The 22588-nt window shown below is 17.6% G+C and overlaps 6 protein-coding genes and 1 pseudogene across 6 annotated transcripts, besides 1 other annotated feature; 6 read left to right on the forward strand and 1 right to left on the reverse strand.

Annotated features, from left to right (window-relative positions):
* Positions 1–424: 424 nt before the first annotated feature.
* Positions 425–1131, reverse strand: PF3D7_1479100 (Plasmodium exported protein, unknown function; the record flags this gene model as incomplete). Its single annotated transcript, XM_001348899.1, has 2 exons — positions 425–988; positions 1063–1131. 2 exons carry the CDS (start codon positions 1129–1131, stop codon positions 425–427), a joined length of 633 nt encoding a protein of 210 aa, XP_001348935.1.
* Positions 1132–4034: 2903 nt separating this feature from the next.
* PF3D7_1479200 (Plasmodium exported protein (PHISTa), unknown function) lies at positions 4035–5017 on the forward strand (the record flags this gene model as incomplete). The annotated part of the gene is made up of 2 exons (XM_001348900.1): positions 4035–4166; positions 4295–5017. The coding sequence occupies 2 exons, from the start codon at positions 4035–4037 to the stop codon at positions 5015–5017; spliced, it is 855 nt and encodes a 284-aa protein (XP_001348936.1).
* Positions 5018–6832: 1815 nt separating this feature from the next.
* PF3D7_1479300 lies at positions 6833–7758 on the forward strand (annotated as a pseudogene).
* Positions 6833–7758: a sequence feature (Plasmodium exported protein (PHISTa), unknown function, pseudogene).
* Positions 7759–9425: 1667 nt separating this feature from the next.
* PF3D7_1479400 (rifin) lies at positions 9426–10667 on the forward strand (the record flags this gene model as incomplete). The annotated part of the gene is made up of 2 exons (XM_001348903.1): positions 9426–9494; positions 9657–10667. 2 exons carry the CDS (start codon positions 9426–9428, stop codon positions 10665–10667), a joined length of 1080 nt encoding a protein of 359 aa, XP_001348939.1.
* A 2116-nt stretch (positions 10668–12783) lies between these two features.
* PF3D7_1479500 (stevor) lies at positions 12784–13786 on the forward strand (the record flags this gene model as incomplete). The annotated part of the gene is made up of 2 exons (XM_001348904.1): positions 12784–12852; positions 12956–13786. The coding sequence occupies 2 exons, from the start codon at positions 12784–12786 to the stop codon at positions 13784–13786; spliced, it is 900 nt and encodes a 299-aa protein (XP_001348940.1).
* Positions 13787–15867: 2081 nt separating this feature from the next.
* Positions 15868–17138, forward strand: PF3D7_1479600 (rifin; the record flags this gene model as incomplete). The annotated part of the gene is made up of 2 exons (XM_001348905.2): positions 15868–15936; positions 16155–17138. The coding sequence occupies 2 exons, from the start codon at positions 15868–15870 to the stop codon at positions 17136–17138; spliced, it is 1053 nt and encodes a 350-aa protein (XP_001348941.2).
* Positions 17139–19519: 2381 nt separating this feature from the next.
* On the forward strand, positions 19520–20791 carry PF3D7_1479700 (rifin; the record flags this gene model as incomplete). The annotated part of the gene is made up of 2 exons (XM_001348906.1): positions 19520–19573; positions 19799–20791. 2 exons carry the CDS (start codon positions 19520–19522, stop codon positions 20789–20791), a joined length of 1047 nt encoding a protein of 348 aa, XP_001348942.1.
* Between the last annotated feature and the right edge of the window lie 1797 nt (positions 20792–22588).

A 22588-nucleotide genomic window follows, 5' to 3' on the forward strand; every position in this document is an offset into this window, starting at 1 on the left:
ATAAAAACAATATACATTCTATATCTATTTCAACATTATTTATGTTGACAAAATTTTTTAGTTTTCTAACTTTAATCTTTTTTTACTTCATTTTTTTTTTAAATGGATAATATTTTTATTTTATAATCATATTAAATAAAGTATATATTATGGTTTTAAAATAATATATATATATATATATATATATATATATAGGTATCAAAAAAAAATTAATACAGTACATGAAAAGTACAATATTAAGTATGAACAAATGTGTTCATTTAAATAATCAACTTTTTCATGTAAACAATTTGTATAAAACAAATTAGACAAAAAAAATATATATATATATTAATTTATTCATATAAAAAAATTATATCATTCCCTTTTTGATTTTATATATATGGTTTATAATATCAATATTATTATTACTTATAAAATATTTTCATGATGTTAATTGTACTTTTGGATTATCATTTGTAATTTCTATGAATAAATTATTTATTTTTTGTAATATTTTTAATATAATTCCATTCGTTTTTAAAATTCCCTTTTGTAACAAAGTATTTTGTAATTGTTTTTTCATATATTGCTCATATTTTTTTTTGTCTTTTTTCATTTTTTCTTGAAGAAAAAGTTTATTTAATTCAGTGTCTATCAATTTTTCTTTCTTACCTCTATATTGTTGTATTTTTTCGTTTACAATTTGGTCTTTTATTATTTTTATTTCTTTTAATTCATTTTTAATATAATTTTTACAAAGTAGTCTAGTAGCAATTAATCCTTTCTCTAAATTTTCAATTTTCTTTATTAAATTCTTATTGTTTTTTAATAATTTAATTTTTTTCAACTTATCCTTGATTATTTCATCTTTTATTAATTCAATGTGTTTTAACAAATCCCTTATATAATCCAATGCAATTATATCCTTTATTGTCCCTAAAGGTGTTGTATCGTTTGTTACATTTTTTTGATTGTTATTTTTATTATTATTTGTTCTTGGAATATTCTAATGGAAGAAAAAAAAAAATAATATATATATATATATATATATATATTTTATAATTAAAATAATGTTCTTACCGTATTCGATAATATAAATGTATGAAATAAGATAAAAAAGATATATATTTTAAAATTAATAAAATTCATGTTAATTAAAACATCATTAATATTATTAAAAATACAATTATTTTGTTCTTTAATGGTAGGTTCTATGTCATATAAGTTTTTGTATTTTTTTTTTTTTTTTTTTTTTTTAACATTTGTAAAAATATTTTAGGTGAAAAATTTTATCAATTAAATGCACATATTAAAATTAAAAAAAAAAAAAAAAAAAAATAAAAAATCCTTATTTTATTAGATTAATTCATACATATATATATATATATATATATATATATATATATATATATATATATAATCACACCATTACTTTTTAATGAAAAAATTAATTATAATTACATTTTATATATAAAATAATATTTAATATATTTATAATAAAAGTTCTTTTTTTCCTTCTGTAAGGTGTAAACTTATTTCCTAAATATATTTACATCATTTTTTAATATATTTTGTTTTATACACATTTTAAAAAATAATACTTTAATTAAATATACGTTAAAAAAATAGCTGAATATATATAATTTAACTATAAATATGAGATATTATTATATTTAACAGAAATTTTATAAACGGTTTTGTTTTAGGAATAAAAATATATATTTTACAAATAATATATATATATATGTTTATGTTTATATGACAAAATATATTTTATTTAACCTTAATTATATTATAATGTTATGTTAAAATTAATTTATATAGGAAATAATATTTTCTTAATATATATATATATATTTAAAATAAAAATGTGAATATGCATTAAAATAAATAATATTTTTATAAAGGAAAAGCGTATAATTACAAAATGTAACATTATTGTTTGTGACAAAAAAACTAAAAGAATTACTATTATATTTATTATAAAAATAATAGTATATTGTGTAAAAAATATTAAAAAATTATAGTTCATATTTAAGGTATATTGAGCTAATTATTAAATACAATAAAATATATATTACAAAAAAAAGAAAAATTAATACAGACACATACGATATATATTTTATTTTGAAACTTTATTATTAAACTGATAATATATTTCAATTATCTATTAATATTGTATTTCACACATAATTTAATATACACATTTAAATATATATATATATATATATATTAAAACATTTAATTAAATATGTGGTTCCAAAATTTTACAAGAATGTAATTAAATATAATTATTATGTATATTATTTGTTATTATTATATAATTATGTTTTATCGATTTAATCACAATATTTTGATTAATTATTTATGTATAATAATTTTATTATATAAATTCCAAGGATTGTTATATGAATATATATTTAATGTAAATATAATGTGTAGGTATATTATTATAAATATTATTTAATAATAACACAATATAGTTTAATATATACATATAATTTTAATAATATTCTTTTTCTGGTTTTGGATTTTTTTAAAAATACTAATTTTTCCTTTTTTTATAAAAAAATAAAAATAAAAATTATTATAAGTATAAATTTGTATTATCTCAAAATAAACTTATTATACTTCTGCAAATTATTTGTTTTGTTATATTTATGTCTAGAATATTGTCTATGAATGTATTATCAACATTTTGTAATGAAAATATGATTAAAAAGAAAATTTACGATTGATTTTATTTTAATTTATAATACATGGATTTCTATATATAATAGATAAAATATAATAATTATGTGCATATTTTTGTTTTATTTATTTTAAAAATAATTTATATATGTGATAGATTTATAAATTGTGTGCATGAAAACCAAAAAAAATTATAATAAAGTGAATAATGTACATTTTATTTATTATATTATTATAGCATATAATTGAAATATATTTTTTTAATTTAGTTTGAAAAAATATATTATATTTAAGATAATTTTGTTTCGTCATATATGCAAAATGTTTTATAATTCTATATAATACTTATATTATAAACAAAATGGAATTAATTTTTTTTTTTTTTTTTTTTTTTTTTTTTTGTACTTTAAATGTCGACATATTTTTAATGTTATTATTATAAAAATACCTGTTTTTCATAATATATAAAATAAATATTTACCACTATATATTTTTATATTTAAAAATATGTACACTTCACAATTTTATGTTATATGAAAAAATATGTACGTATAATGAGAAATATATAAAATATAAAAAGAAAGAAAAAAATAAACGAAATTGATATATTTAATATAATAATAATGATTTAATGAATTTCCTAATTATAATAGTAAAAAATGAAGATTGATATATTTAATAAACTTTTTCAGGTTGAAAAATGTTAAAATGCGGTTTCATTGAAATATATTATGCGTATTTTAAAAATATTTTAATGTAAATATATTTATATAATATATAGGTTATATTAAAAAATATGCAAGTAAATATTATTTTTGTAGGTTGTCATATGTATTAACTATAAATAATGTATCTTGTATTACTGTATGAAATTTGAGGTTTTATAAAAAAAAAAAAAAATAATAAAAAAAAACAAAAAATATAAAATGAAAAAAAATAAAATAAATAAAATAAATAAAATAAAATGAAAAAAATAAAATAAATAAAATAAAATGAAAAAAATATAATAAAAAAAATAAAAGAAACATAAGTAATTTAATTAATAATATTTATTAAAGGATTGGTTTATTAGTTATTGATAATATTCTTGATCCATAATTTGTGTTTGTATTTGTGTTTATATATATATAAAATATCATATTCCTTTTTGTTTAAGTAATTATTTTGTTCATTTATTTACTTTTTATATTTCATTAAATTATAAAATAAATAAAAATATATATATATATATATAATAATAGCTGATTTATAAATTCAATTATTTTTATTTTTTAATAAATATATAAATATATAGATATTATTATATGTCATAATTTCATTCTTTATATATTAATCAAAAAACTAATAATGTTTTTTATAAGATGAATAAAAACAATTATAGTCTTTTTCGCTTGTATGTCAATGAGAACCAAAAAGGAAAATTACATTATATCTCATTTAAATTTCTTTGCTTATGTTTATATATGATCGGTTTTTATTATGTTTTTCTAAATGTAGGTTGATGATATAATTTTATTTATTTATCATTTATCTTTTTTATAAATTAATTTACTATAAAATATGTATTATGTTATATATATATATATATATGTTATTTAATTTTTTTTTTTTTTTTGTATAGAATTCTTCAGAAAATAGTAGCTCAGAAATTGTTAAAAATTGTAATATATATAAAAGAAATTTAGTTCAGGTAGAAAAAAATAATAAGGGTTCAAAAGTAAAAGAAAGCTTAAAACTTAAAAAAGAAGATAGTGATAAATCAATAGACAACGTAAATGACATAAAATATAACGAACAAAAGATACAAGAAAATATATATACAATTAATAATGATATTGAGAATACTAATGTAAAAAATGAGCGTAATATTTTTATTAGTAGTATAAATAATAATGATATGTCAAAGAATTTAACGGAAAAGGAATTATATGAGGTTTTAAATTCTTTAGAGGAATGTCCATCAAATGAAGATCTTAGAAAAATATGGACAAACACACTTACTGTAGCAAAAGGAGGATTTGATGATATACAAAAAGAATTGAAGGAATTAATACAAGAATATTTAGATAATGATATTTATCCTATCTTTCGTTGTATTAAAGGAAAATTTGGATATGGAAGTATATGGGAAGAAAATATTTTTAGATTTTATAGAACTGTAGCAAATGAAGAAGTACAATACAGTAACGATTTTTATAGGTTAATTAATGATGAACATACACTTGAAGATATATTAAAATTTATTTATTCATTCTTAGAACATTTCAAGACATTAAAAAAGGAATTACAAGAAGAACACCAAAAGCAACTCTTACAAAAAATTGAACAAAAAGTAAATAAGTGAAAATTAATTATTACAAAAATGAAAAGACATATTTTTTTAATTATATAAAAAATATTAAAAGAATATGTTTTATAAATCTATTGAATTGTATAAAAATAAATATTTATTATATATATATATATATATATATATATATATATATATATGTAAAATTATATTTTTTTATTGAAGAATAAACAAAAATATATGCATATATATTATTTATTTCTTCATGTATATGCTCAAATATAATTTATTTATTATATATATATATATATATATTAGTTTTAATAAATAATTATTATATTAATCATATAAATGCAAGTGTATATATTTTTCTTAAATATATATGAATATCAATTTTGCATACATTTATATATATATATATATTTTCTTGTGTGTGTGTGTTGAAAAAAGAATTTTAATTTTGTTTTAAATATAAAATTTATTGTATATTATATATCATATTTAAAGAATAATAAAATACATATAATATATATATAATTTGCAGGTAACCTATATTATATATTCAGTTTTACAATACAATTTTATCTATTTTTTAAGCGTTTTTACTTTAAATAATTTATTATCTTTTGTAATATTTCTTTTATCAATAAAAATATATATATATATATATATATATATATATATATATATATATTTTTAATATATTTAAAATTGACACACATTTAATGACATTTTAATAACAATAAGTGTTTTTCAGAATATATAAAATTAATATTTAATACTTTATATATTATATTTTAATATTTATTTAAAAATATTTAAACTGTACTATTTTATGTTAAATGAAAATATGTACTTGTAGAAAAAAAAAAAATACAAAATAAAAAAAAAAAAAAATAAGAAATTAATATATTTAATCTAACATTAATATTTTAAAAAATTTCTCATATTCAAAAATGTTAATATAAGATTTGATTGAAATACATTAGCATTTTAAAACTATTAAATAAATATATAAATATAAATATATATATATTATATTTAAGTGATTAATAATATATGTACTATAAAATAGAGTATTAAAAAATTAAAAAATGGAAACTAAAAGAAAATATAATATAGTTATAAATACTAAAATGTAGTTCTTGAGTTATTATTTAATTATGTTGTATAATTATTAAATATCTAAATAATTTTTATAATATATATTTGTATATATTATGTAAGAGATATTTTGACATTTTTTATTTTTTTTTTAATACATTTAATTTAATTTATATAAATTATATATTTTATGGAGTTGGGGTGAAATGATATATTTATTTGTAATAGAAATATAAAAATTGTGTATTTTTTTATTTTTATTTAATATATTATACAGAATGTTGTAAAATTAGATAATAAATATATATTTTTATAATTAATATAATCTGTTTCATTTTAATTATGATACACATATATATGTATATGTATTATAATTCAGATTATTATTATTTTTTTTAATTTAATTAAATTATTATATAAAAATGTCATGAATTTCAAAATAAGTGTTATTTTGTATGTTAGTATTATGAAGAGTGTTATAATATTTACAAAACCAATATATTTATAATTATATTTTTAATTTTTTTAATAATATAAATATATTCATAATAATATATTTACATCAAGATAAAATATTGAAATAATAAATATATATATATATTTAAAATTCATTATTTATATATTTATATATTCTTTTGAAACATAATTAATACATTAAAAGAATAATGTAAGAAATATAAGTATAAAACAATTTACTTTTTTAATATATTTTAAAAATACATAATATTATTTTTTAAAATATAAAATAATAATAATAAGTATAACATGAAATGCCATTGTGTAGAATATTATTCTGGGCAAAACCACATTAAAAATACAACGAAAATTTGTTCTGATAAGAGAATATTTTCAAATTTGTTAACAATTTCTGGAATATTTTTAGTCTTAGTACTAAACGTAAGATAATAAATGTGAATATTTTTATAATATCAATTTATATATATATATAATTTTTATTGATCTTTTGGTATTATTTATTTTTTGTTTAGTGTATAATAATATGTGACAAAAGTGAAACAGAGAATGTAGAAATTTATGATATATATAGGAGAAATTTATCTGAAGTAAAATGCGTAGAACATTCAGGATTAAGGGGTAACAATGGAAAGGTTGAATTAAAAAATAATATAGCTTTCAGTTCAGAAGGTTATAATAGTAAAGATCATTTAAAATATAATGGTGTTGGAACTAAGAAAAAATGTAATAATATAAATTATAATGATTTATCAAAACAATTTACGCTAGAAGAATTACATACTGTATTAGATAATTTAGAAGAACGTCCATCTAATGAAGATTTTTATGGTATATGGAATCTTGTTTTGGGTATAACTAAAGAAGGATTTGAAGATAAGGTAAAATATTTGTGGCTTTATATAGAAGATTATTTAAAAAAATATGAATATCAATGTTATCATGTTTGAGATACCGTTAATCCTATATGTGTAAATACTAAATACCGTACATGCTATAATTCAATGCATGATATTGGTGTTGCACTATCATCTACAGATAGGGAAGATACTCTTAATTTTTATAATTTAGTTAAAGATGGAGCATCCATTGATGAAATAAAAAATTATATCTATTCATCTATAAAATATTATGATATATTAAAAAATGAATTATATAATGAACAAAGGGCAAGATTTACAGAAAGGATGAAAAATCCCAAAAGATTAGAGATTTGAAACCGAATTTACATGAATGTAAATTATGTTGTTTTATGGGAAAATTCATGTGTGTATAATTTTACTATATTAGATGAAATATTAATATAACCTATCTTTATTAAATTCTTTATTTAGCATATACAATAAAAGAAATATAATATATATTTATTATATTATAATATATAATTATTTGTGAGTATCCATCAACAATTTCAAAACACATTTTAAATAGTATCCATGCATCTATAGGTTATTCGTTTAACATATCGTTAAAAGTTTTTTTTTCTAAAATATAAATAATATATGGTATCACCAGATTCATAATATTATAATAATAATTTTATTTTTTATATTTACTTTGTTCTTTTTTCGTTCATGCTTCTTCATTTTTTTCTAATTATTGTTTTGTTTTTTTTTATTTTTTTTTTTTTGTATTCATATGTACTATTATCCTCATTATAGGAAATAACCTCATTTTTTTTTAGTAATATTAAGAATTTCTTTTTAATGTTTCTAATTTAGTATAAAATATATATATATGATTCCTTGTTTTTTAATAGTATATACAATGTTGTGTTATTGTTTTAATATATATGCGATAATATAATTTATTACAAAATAATTATTAAAATATATAGTAATTATATATTTTGTTACAATATGTAATAATGCAATTAATGTATGATAAGTTGTGAAATACTATTACTATTTCAAGAAATATATATATATAATAATAATAATAAATATAATATATTTGTATAAGATAAAACGCTATATATAAACAATACAATATATTGTGTAATAGTATATATAATTTCTCATTTCGTTAATTTTTTTTTTTTTTTTTTTAATTTTGTTTTTGAATTTTTTTTATAATTATAATAAATATTTAAATTTTTTTTTGTGATAATTATATAATTAAATAATTTAATAATTAATATTTTTTTAAAATAAGTTAAAATATTTTTATAAAAATAATAATATTAATATTTGCAACTACGTAGATAAAGTAGAGAGAAAGTTATAACATACAAGAATTTTTAGAACAAAAAAAAAATACAATTACTATTTAAAAAATTTTTTTTTTTTGTTTTATTATCATAAAAAATGTTTATTGTAAAATTGTTTTATATAATTGCAATGATACAAAGTTATATCTTGGAATATGTATTATATAAATATATGTTCTAATACGTTGTAATATATGTATTGTGCACCTTTAACCATTAATTCTCTACACACTTTTATTTTATTTAGAACAAAATACAAGTTGTTTGTAAGAATAGTTTTAGTGGTTATATAAATGTTTAAAAAAATAAAAAATTAATATTACAATTTATCTTATGATATAAAATTATATTTTATTAGAAATTACAATTCAAAATTATAAAAAATGTAAAAGGTTTTATTATATTATTTACTAAAAATTTTAATTAATTATTTTCCCCCCCTATTTAGTATTTTTTTTTAATTTTTTTTTTGTTTTAAATAAAAGGGAAATATATGGTTATAGAAAAAAGAAATTATTTTTATAATGGTAAGATAATTGTGTATTATATTGTAGAGCAATAATAATATTTTATATTAAACATATATAATTCTTTTAATAAAACACAATACATTTTTATATATTAATTATTAAGTTATAATATTAATCATGAAATTATATAAGTATCACAATAAATATGAAACTGCACTACACTAAAATATTATTATTTTTCTTTCCATTAAATGTATTGTTAACATCATATCATGTATGAAAGAAATATTTATAAATATATATATATATATATATATATATATATATATAGTATTTTATAATTTATGGTAAATAAACCATATACATAATTATAACAAAAAGATATAAAATAATATACTCCAACTAATTATAACATACATATATATATATTTTATAGGCACATAATAAAAATAAAGCATCCATCACACCACATCATACACGAAGTACTACGTCACGATTGTTAAGCGAATATGACACAGAATCGTCAATTTATGATAGTGATGAGGATATCAATTCAGTGAAGGAAATTTTCGAACGGCAAACATCACGACGTTTTGAAGAATACGAAGAACGTATGATAACACAACGACAAAAATATAAAGAACAACGTGACAAAGATATACAAAAAATTATTTTAAAAGATAAAATGGAGAAAAACTTAGCAAAAAAAATAGAAAAAGGTTGTCTTAGGTGTGGATTTGGGCTATCAGGTGTTGCAGGAAGTATTGGATTATTTGGTGCGGTTGCTATAAATATCTGGAAACCTGCGGCACTTAAGGCCGCTATTGCGAAAGCTATAACTGAGGGTACTGCTGACATTGCAGCTGCAGGTGTTAAAGCAGGTGAGGTTACAGGTAAGGTATTAGTTATTTCAGGATTAAAACGAATGGGTATATCAACTCTAGATGGTAAGGATTTGGGAACCTATTTTGCTACAACATCTTATAAAAATATCACAAACATTACTCAAGCTGTTTCTAGTGAATATGTACAGAAATGTATATCTGCTTCTTCAGGGAGTGTGCGCTTCCGTTTAGTTGACGCTCAGCGTGATATTCATTTTTGCCATTCGGTGTGGAAACAAACTTCAGCTGTATCAACACCAAAAAAGGGTATTTCATATAAGGAAGTTATAGAAAGAACTGTAGAAACTATGGTGTCAAAGGCCGAAGGACCTGCTAATACAGCCGCTGAGATTGCTGAAGCTGCTAATAAATTAGCTATTGAAGAAGCACAAGAGAAAGTTATGGAAGCTACAATTTACAATTGGTACACCACAATTGGTTACTCCATCCTTGCCATATTAATTATAGTTTTAATTATGTTGATAATATATTTGATTTTACGTTATAGACGAAAAAAAAAAATGAAGAAAAAAGCCCAATACACAAAATTATTAAATGAATAAATATATGGTTTCATGATATTAAATTCAATTTAATGTTTTGTGAATTTTGAATTTTTTAATACAAGGATACCATGATAATTGAATTTTTATAACATTATATTTTTTTTCCTGTCTAATTTTATTTTTGTTTATTTTTATGTTGTTATTAAATTATTTAATTTATATTGATTTATTTTTTTTAGTGAAACGATTGTAAAATACATATTTTTTCTAATAAACATTTTATATAAATATATATTGTTAGTATATATAAATTTTTATTTATTATAAACTCTTTAAGAACAACTTGAAATATATATTTTTAAAATTATTTATATAAAATAATATGTAATGATATATATTATAGAATAAATATATTATATTATTAATCTGATATTTATATATTTAAAATTTAATTATATTTATATAATATAAATAAATATAATTGTAATTAATAACACTTATTTTTATATTTTTATATTTATAATATATATAATAAATATTTATTATTACCTTACATTACAATGTCATGTGTAATATAAAATGTTAATTTAATTATTTTTTATCTTCTTTCTTTTAAAAATTTACCTTTTAATAAAATAAAATATGTGTATTATTAAATAACAAATAAAAAAAAAATATATATATATATATATATTTTTTATAATATACTAATTACAAAATAATTTTCAAAACGATGTATCGATATATCGAATTATCAACACATGACAATATAATAAAAATGAATTAACCTAATCGTACAATAAATATTATTATAAAATAGTAAAAATATATTATATATTATAATTATGATTCTATTATAATAATCATATTCGTATGATATACTTTATATTATACTATTTTAATACATAAATTAATATAATAGGAAATTTAAAACAATATATGAATATTAATAATTTATAGAATATTAAAAATAAATGTATATATAGTTTATTTATTCTATTAATATAATATTATTAATACATTATTAATATTATTATTATTATTGTTTTTATTATATAATAATAAAATTACTATAAGATTATATATTAAAAATACTTCTTTAAAAATACTTCTATTACAAGGTAATAGTATAATTAATTTCTTATGTATTGTACAAATAATATATGATATTTGATATTATATAAATATAATATATATATTTAATGATTTGCAGCATAAAAATTATAAATATATTATAATTATATTATTTAGATTTATACAAATAAATATAAAATTCAGTGTATCAGTATGTGGTAACTTTCATAAATATTTTAAATTATATACTTGTAATAATATTATATTTGTAATTTATTAAATTATAGTTTATAATTAATGTATATATAATTCTTTTAAATATACTATTAATTATGAATGTATATTTATATATTATTATTTATGAATTAAAATAACATAATTAAATAATATATAATAATAGATACAATAGAGAGTATTTTCTAAAATAGAATAACACTAGGCAACAAAAATGAAATAAACTAAAAAGAAAAATGTAAATATTAAAATACATATATAAAAGTATATAAATTTATTAATTTTAAAATTAATATTATATTTTATTAATTACAAGAAAAGTTGTTATTATTTAAAAAATAATAATTATATTAGAATATATTTTAGGAAAATTTTTTAAAAAAAATCATGAGGGATATTATGATATATAAGTGGTTTACACCCATAGCAACTATTGTTCTACACATTTATATGTGTATTTGCAGGAAAATATATTGTTATTTATTAACTATTTATAATATATATATATTATTTGTTAAAATATACTTGAATATTAATTTATGAGAATGCTTATATATATATATGAGAGAATTATTTTAAGAAAAATAAAAAAAAAATAAATAAAATAAAAATAATATAATATAAAATGAAAAAAATTATTTATTTTATATCATATTTATATATTTTTTTTAAATATTAAATGAATATTTTCATAAATTAAATTATACTTATGATGAAACTATAATGTTATTATATCATAAAATTACAACAAAATTTCCGCTTATCAATATATTACACAAATATATATCAGAAAACAAAATAGATCATTTTTTATGAATTAGATTAATAAAATTTGACATATAACATACAGTTTTTTGAATTAAAAATGAAGATGTATTATCTAAAAATGTTATTGTTTACCTTTTTAATAAATACATTAATATTACCACATTATGTATGTAAAAAAGATGCATTATTATTACAATAACGTAAATATATAATTAAACAATTATTACATTTTCAGTACATATTGATTAATCTTCTTTTTCTTCTTTTAGGAGAATTATCTAAATAATGATTATAATGTAAGTTTCATTCAAAACAAGACCAAAAGAGCAACGATAAAATCAAGACTTTTAGCACAAACCCAAATCCATAATCCGCATTATCATAATGATCCAGAACTCAAAGAAATAATTGATAAAATGAACGAGGAAGCAATCAAAAAATACCAGGAAACTCATGATCCATATAAACAATTGAAAGAAGTAGTAGAAAAAAACGGAACAAAATATACAGGTGGTAATGATGCAGAACCAATGTCAACGCTAGAAAAAGAATTATTGGAAACATATGAAGAAATTTTTGGTAACGAAAGTGATATGTTGAAGTCGGGTATGAGTCCAAATGTTGATGAAAAATCTTCAACATGTGAATGTACTGACATTAATAATATAAAACTAGGAAAAACAAAAGGAAGAGATAAGTATTTAAAACACCTAAAACACAGATGTATAGGGGGAATATGTTCTTGCACACTAGGTAGTGCACTCTTAGCATATATAGGTACGGTAGCTGCAAAAGTTGCTGTCATTGGTTCATTTGGAGATACGGTTAAGAATTGCATATCCTCTATTTCTATATTGCATATGCTTACTTATGATTCTATGAATTTAGCTATGCAATCAGTTAATGCAGCAGGCTCTGTAACTTGTGTTTCTGATTTAGCAGGAGCTACAGGTACTGCTTATGCAATTTTCGTTCCTTGTGGTATTACAGCTTTGGTTCTACTTATATTAGCTGTTGTACTTATAATAATATATATATGGTTATATAGAAGAAGAAAAAGATCATGGAAACATGAATGCAAGAAACATTTATGTAAGTAATGTATTTTTAAAAATATAAATTATGTAACTTGTGAATCGCATATACATTATATTTTATAATAAAGTTTTTTTTTTCTACGCATATAATATAATTTAAATAGTATTTTCTCATTTAAAAAATATATTTATAGATATTAATTAATTCAAAACATAAAATCGCGCGAGAGAACTATTATATGTAATATATATTTATTACATTTCTAATTGAAAAATTACATAATTCTTTTATCAATATTTTATGTACTATAATATATAATTTTTTTATTATTTTTCTCACATTTATATTCTAACATTTATTTTAAAACCATTTATTCAAATTTTTATATCAAACAGATATTTTACAATTAAATTCAAATGCATTTATAAATATTAATCATATTGTTTATAATTAAGACATATTTATATGTCATAGAAATGTTTTAAATATATTGTTTCATATCTAAATCAAATAAAATTTTCTCATTTTTTAAAGGATAAAATGAACTTTTTTTTTCTTTTAAGTATTATGTTTTATATAATTAACTTTCATTTTATCTTTACTTTATCTTTAATAAAAATATAGACTATAATTTTATAATACAAAAGAAAAATAAGAAGATTAAACATTGCTCACAAAATTATATTTTCTATCAAAATGTATGGTAACATATTTTCAAATACCAATGATAAAATAAATTAAACAATTTTTTTCATTTACAAATGAATGAATGTTCTTACAATATTTTAATGTTAATCATATAGGTTATCATTAAAAAAGATATAATTTATTTTATTTTTAATTATTATAAACTCTTTACAGAAAACATATATTTTTAAATAGATAATTATATTTTTCAAACATCGTATATTATGAATTAAAATTATAATAATAACATAAAATATATGCAATTTATATAATATATATGATAATGCTTCTCTTATATAAATTTATAATATATGTCAATAGAAATTAAAATATAATTTTTACAAAATTTTTGAAAATTTTAAAGAGTTAATATTTTTCATAGAAAAATATAATAGAAAAAAAAGTAAACCATATTACATTCTTTATTTTCAAATATCACAAAATAGAATATTGAAATAATGTATATATATGTATATAATTATAATAATATATTATCAAAATATTACAATTCTTAAATTATAAATATTATATATTAGTATACGATAGGATACTACATAAAAATATAAAAACATAGTATTTTATTATATGTAAATTTTTACATAAATAATGTTTTTTTTTTCTTTTTTGTTTGTTACTTAATAATAAATATTAATATTTTTTGTGATAATTATATAATTTAATACTTTAATTATAAATAAATGTTTTAAATTATTTGTAATATTTCTATAAAAATAAAAATGATAATATTAATCTTAGTAACAACATAGATAAATTAGAGAGAATTGTAAAATATCAACAATTTTTAGAACAAAATAAATATTAAAAACTTTAAGATACCAAATTAATTTATAAATATATATATACTATTAGGTTAAAAAGATTTTACATTATTTATTATGATACATAAAGTTTGTTATTAATTTTTCTTTATAATAGCAAAATTAGGAACATATTTGTTTGAATAATTATTTCATATGCATTTCATATATATGTTCTAAAATGGAATTATATATATAAGTTATATACAATTTTTAAAACTATGGTTTTACACATTTGCAAATAATTTACAACACAAAAATACATTGTATTATTATTATATCGTAACGTGTTATGTAAAAATATGAAAAACAAAATTATCATTATAATTTATTGTGTGATATAAAATTAAATTTAATTACAAATTAAAAAAAAATTATAAAAAATATAAAATGTTTTGATTAATTTTTTTAATATTAATTTTTTTTTTTGTAATTAATAAAATGGCAAATGTGGTTCCACTATAGAAAAAAATATATTTACATAATGGGAAAATAATTGTGTATTATATTATTAAAAATATAATAATATTTTAATTTATTAATATGTATTTCTGTCAATAAATAAAATATATTATTATATATCTATAATTATTTAGTTATAATTTAAATTATAAAATAATATAAGTATTACAATAAAAATGAAAGTCCATTATTTTAATATATTATTATTTCCCTTTTCATTAAATATAATGTTGTTGTCATCACAGGTATGCATCAAATTATCATGATAATTATAATAATATAAATAAAAATTATATATATATTTTTTTTTAACAAACCTTATATCTAATAATTATACCTATACATACAATGACTTATGTATATAAATAACATTTATATCAACATTCATTATGTATTATAATTGTGACAAATATATATAATCATAAATTACAAGGAAACATTATATATATATAATTTTTTATAGGTATATAATCAAAGGAACCATTACATAACACTTCATATGCCAAACACAGAATCAATAAAAAGACATAGATCTTTATGCGAATGCGACCTATATATGCCTAATTATGACAATGACCCACAAATGAAAGAAGTGATGGATAATTTCAATAAACAGACACAACAAAGATTTAATGAATATGACGACCGTATGAATGAAAAACGCCAAAAACGTAAAGAACAAAGAGATAAAAATATAGACGAAATTATTAAAAAAGATAGAATGGACAAATCATTAGCAGAAAAAGTAGAAAAATGTTGTCTTATATGTGGGTGTGGATTAGGAGGTGTAGCAGCAAGTGTTGGGATATTTGGTACAGTTGCTGTAAAAGAGTTGACAAAAGCTGCTATTACTACGGCTACGGAATTAGCTAAGGAAGAGGCCATGGTTGAAGGTGTTGCTAAGGGTGCTGCGGCAGGTAAGGAATTTGTTATTGCAAAATTACAAGAAATGGGTATATCAACTCTACGTGGTAATGTATTTGAAACATTATTTACTGCACAAAATTATAATAATGTCAAAACCATTGCTCTTGCTATAAATACTCAATATGACGCCTCGTCATGTCCTATACATGGCTCTGGACCTAGTGAGACTTTTTGCGCTTTGGTGAATCAAAAATCTGTAGCTGCATTGAAAGTTCAACGGATGACTCAAGGGGGAGCTGTTTCAACGTATGAAGTTATAGAAACAGCTGTAAAACCTATCGTCTCAGAAGCCGAAACTGTTGCTGCAGCAGCTGCAAAAAAGGCTACTGAAGAAGCTATAAAAGCTAGCACTGAAGCAGTAGAATCTGCATATGCTGCTTGTCAGACTGCTATAATTGCTTCTGTAGTTGCAATATTGGTAATAGTTTTGGTTATGATGATAATATATTTAATTTTACGTTATCGTAGAAAAAAGAAAATGAATAAAAGAGCCCAATACACAAAATTATTAAATCAATAAATATATGGTTTCACGATATTAAATTCAATTTAATGTTTTGTGAATTTTAGATTTTTTAATACAAGAATATTATTATTATTAAATTTTTATAACAATATATATATATATTTTTTTGTTTAATGTTATATGGTCATTAAATTATTTTATTTATTTATATCTATTTATTTATTTTTTTAGTATAATGAATGTAAATTATATATTTATTTTTATAATATATAATATGTTTATTCTAAATAATATTAACTACTTATGTGATTATAATTAATATATATAACACTATACATATACATATGATTGTATATAATGAGACCACAAAATTAAAAAATATAACATAATATATAACACAATATAATCATGTTATATATGTGTACATATATATGATATAATATAATTTCTAACACTAAAAATTAAATACCAAAAAAAAAAAAAAAAAAAAAAAATCGATATTTGTATAATAATATTTGTATATATATAATTTGTTTATTTGTTTTTGTATAATATTTGTAAATATATTGGATTCAAAATTTATTGAGTAATATTTTTATTTTATTTATTTTTTTGAATTTTTTTTAAATGTCATTGTACATAATTCAATATATAATTTTTATTTTATTTGTATAATATATATATGTTTTATTTTGTTTTGACACATTTGATTATTTGTATAAAATATTTTTTTTTATTTTGTTTTAATTTGACACATTTGATTATTTGTATATATATTTTGTTTGAATTTTTTTATTAATTTGTTTTTGGATATTTGTATATATAAATTTGTTTCATTTGTATTATATATATATGATTAAAAAAAAAAAATAAAATAAAAACATAGAAACATATACCATACCATATAAATTATATTCATAGTAGTATATTATATGGTTCCATATTAAAATAAACTAATATAATACACTAAAATATTTCTTATTATATATATATATATATTTAATATAGTAACAACAAAAATGTTTTCAACACCATATACCGATATATGAACAAATTATAATATAATAATAATGAATTAACCTAATCTTACAATAAGTATTATTATAAAATAGTAAGAATATAATATATCAAATATAATAATTGTATTGGAATAACAATATTTATATGATATTCCTTTTTTTTTTTTTTTTCTAATCATACGTACTATCATCATCAATATAGGAAATAAATTCTTTTTAAGAAATATGAAGAATTTTTTTTTAACGCTTCTAATTACGTATAAAATAAAAATAAATGATTCCTTGTTTTTCCATAGTATATATAATGTCGCGTTATTTGTTTATTGTATAATAATATATTTATTAAAATATGTAGTAATTAATTATTTTGTTACAACATGTAATAATAAAATTAATGTATCATAAGTTGTAAAATACCATAACTTCTATTTTAAGAAATATATATATAATAATACACGTTATGATTATAATATATTTGAATAACATAAAACAATAGAATGTATTATGTAATAGTACGTATAATATCTTATTTTGTTATTTGTTTTTTTTTTAATAATAATAAATATTTATATTTTTTGCGATAATTATATAATTTACTACTTTAATGATAAATTAACGTTTTAATTTATTTGTAATATTTTTATAAAAAAAAAAAAATAATATTAATCTTAGTAACAACATAGATAAATTAGAGGGAATTTTATAACATACAATAAATTTTAGAACAAAACAAATAACATAATATATGAAAATTTATTTATTAATATATATGTATATATTATTATTTGAAGAAGATTTTATATCATTTATTATGTTATAAAATATTTGTTGTTAATTGTTTTTATAACAACAATGTTACGAAATTATATGTTTTAATAACTATTTCATAAGTATTTCATATATATATATTATAAATTGGTATTATATATATGTCATACACAATTTCTAAAACTATGGTTTTACACATTTATAAATAACTTACAATAGAAGAATACGTTGTATTATTACTTTAACGCAACATGTTATTAAAAAATATGAAAAGAATAAAAAAAAAAAAAAAAAAAAATTACAATTATAATTTATTGTGTTGATATAATATTAAATTTCATTAAAAATTAAAAAAAAAAATTAAAAAAAATATAAAATGTTTTGATTGATTTTTTTAATATTAATTTTTTTAATATTTTTTTTTTTTTTTTTTTTGTAATAAATAAAATGGCAAATGTGGTTCCATTATAAAAGAATATATATATTTAGATAATGGGAAAATAATTGTTAAATATATTAAATAAATTATAATAATATTTTATGTTAAACATTTTTATTTAATTTATTTATAATATAAAATAAAATAAAATATTTTATGTGATTTTCTTATAATTTTTTTCATAAAATAATATAAGTAGCACAATAAAAATGAAAGTTCATTATATTAATATATTATTGTTTGCTCTTCCATTAGATATATTGGTAATTCCATGTCACATATATATTAAAGAGGATTAATATAATCATATTATAATATAATATATATATTTATATATAAATATATTGCGATATCGTATATGTAATTTTTATAAATATATAGTCCAAATATACGTATATATAAACATAAAAATATGCATATCTATAAGAAATACATATAAGCATAAAAAACTAATTATAACATACATATATATATTGAATTCTTTATAGGAACATAATAAAAATGAACCACACACCACACCAAATCATACACAAACCACCAGATCATTATGCGAATGTGAATTATATTCACCGGCCAATAATGATAATGATCCCGAAATGAAAAGGGTGATGCAACAATTTGAGGATCGTACATCACAAAGATTTCATGAATATGACGAACGTATGGTCGAAAAACGAATGCAATGTAAAGATAAATGCGATAAAGAAATTCAAAAAATTATTTTAAAAGATAAATTAGAAAAACAAATGGTAGAACAGTTTTCCACATTACAAACTGATATACAAAGTGACGCCATTCCCACATGTGTATGCGAAAAGTCGATCGAGGACAAAGTGGAAAAAGGATGTTTGCGATGTGGAAGTATATTAGGTGCGGCGATGCCTGAATTGGGATCGGTAGGTGGGAGTCTTTTATATGCTTTAAATACCTGGAAACCTGCTGCAATTATAGCTGCTAAGGAAGCGGCCTTAGCTGAGGCTACTGATCTTGCTACGCAAGCTGGTATTGATACTGTTGTCGCTCAACTTAAAATTGAAGGATTGCTTGCCTCCTTTACTGTGAAACAAAGATTAGTTGATTTGAGTTCAATTGTTACTTCATCAACATATAATAATGGTGCTATTCTACATAAAAGTGCTATGGAATTAGCTAGTAGTTACTGTCATTTTGAAGGAACTCAAAGTACGCCTCCTTTTTGTAGTACGATAAAGTACGGTCAGACTACTAATTTTGTTCGTTACGCAAAAGCTGGTAGTGCTGCATTTAAGACAGAATTCGCATCCAAATCAGCAACACTTACAAAAGCAAAGGTGGGTGCGGTAGAAGCTACATATGGTGGTTACCACATTAGTATTATTTCTTCCATCGTTGCAATTGTAGTTATAGTTTTAATTATGGTGATAATTTATTTAATTTTACGTTATCGACGAAAAAAAAAAATGAAGAAAAAACTTCAATATATAAAATTATTAGAAGAATAGGTATTACCTGTTTGTTATGTAGATGTTGCTAGGATGTTTGATACACGTACTGTTTTTCTTTAATTGCGTCTTGTTTTTTTTTCCATTATAAATAATTATATTATTTCTATATTTATTACGTTTGTATACATATAATTTATTTTGTTATGTGTCAATTTTTTTGATTAATTATTGTATTAATTATTTTATTGATTATATTAATTTTATTTTTTTTCCTCAAAGACTTTTATTTTTTAATAATAAATTATATATTTGTTAATTTATTTTAAATGCTATATATATATATATTTATGTATTATATTATATATAATTATTTCAAAAATTTTAGAAACATAATATGACATATATTTATTAAATTCTTTATATCAGTTGTTTTATAAAGCAATAACTCATAAAACAAATACAAAATATATTATATTATAATATATAATTATTCGTGAGTATCCATCATCCATTTGAAAATTCAATTTTAATAGTATCCGTATAGATATAAATTTATGAAATGGAACGATCGGCTATTTATTACACATATTTTTAAAAAATGTTTTTTTCTAAAATAAAGAAAAATATACGGTATTACAAAGGTCATGCTATTATAACAATATTTTAATGTTCTGCTTTTTCGTTGTTCCTTTTTTGTTCTTTCTTTTTCATTTTGTTCTAGTTATAAATTTTTTTTTTTTTTTTGGTTTAATTTAATTTTTTTTTTTCTTTTTTTTTTTGGTTTAATTTTTTTTTTTTGGTACTCATAAGTACTATCATTATGAATATAGGAAATAACTTCATTTTAAGAAATATGAAGTATTTTTTTTTTTTAACATTTCTAATTACGTATAAAATAAAAAAAAAGGATTTCTTGTATATTCATAGTACATATAATGTCGTGTTATTTGTTTATTGTATAATAATATATTTATTAAAATATATACTAATTAATTATTCTGTTACAATATGTAATAATATAATTAATATATGATAAATTGTAATACACTATTACTATATTTAGAAATATATATATATATATATATATATAATTATTATTATTATAAATATAATATATTTGTATAAAATAAAACACTACATAAAACATCACAGTGTATTGTGTAATAGTATATATAATTTCTCATTTCATTAATTTTTTTTTTTTTTTTTTTTTCTTTTTTTTTTTTTTTTTTTTTTAATTTTCTTTTCTAATAATAATAAATATTAAAAATATTTTTTTGTGATAATTATATAATTAAATAGTTTAATAATTAATAATTTTTTCAAATAAGTTCAAATATTTTTATAAAAATAATAATATTAATCTTTGCAACTACATAGATAAATTAGAGAGAAAGCTATAACATGCAACAATTTTTAGAAAAACAAAAAAAAATAATAACAAAACCTAAAAGAAATACAATTACTATTAGTTTGAAAAATACTTATTTCTTATATTATGATACAAAATATTTATTTTAAATTGTTTTATAAAATTGTAATAATACCAATTTTATGTTGTAATATCCATTATATGCATATATATTCTAATAAGTTCTTATATACTTATTGTATACCTTTAAAAATTAATTCTCTACACATTTTTATTTTATTTACATCGAAAAACTATTTATTTGTAAATATAGTTTTATTTATTATATACATATATTAAAATAAAATTAATATTATAATTTATCGTATGATATAAAATTAGGTTTTGTTAGAAATTAAGATGGCAGTTTATAAAAAACATGGAAATATTTTATTATATTATTTTTTTTTTATTCCTATTTATTATTTTTTAATTTTTTTTTG

The sequence above is a fragment of the Plasmodium falciparum genome (assembly GCF_000002765.6).
Source record: "Plasmodium falciparum 3D7 genome assembly, chromosome: 14".
NCBI classification, from domain to species: domain Eukaryota; phylum Apicomplexa; class Aconoidasida; order Haemosporida; family Plasmodiidae; genus Plasmodium; species Plasmodium falciparum.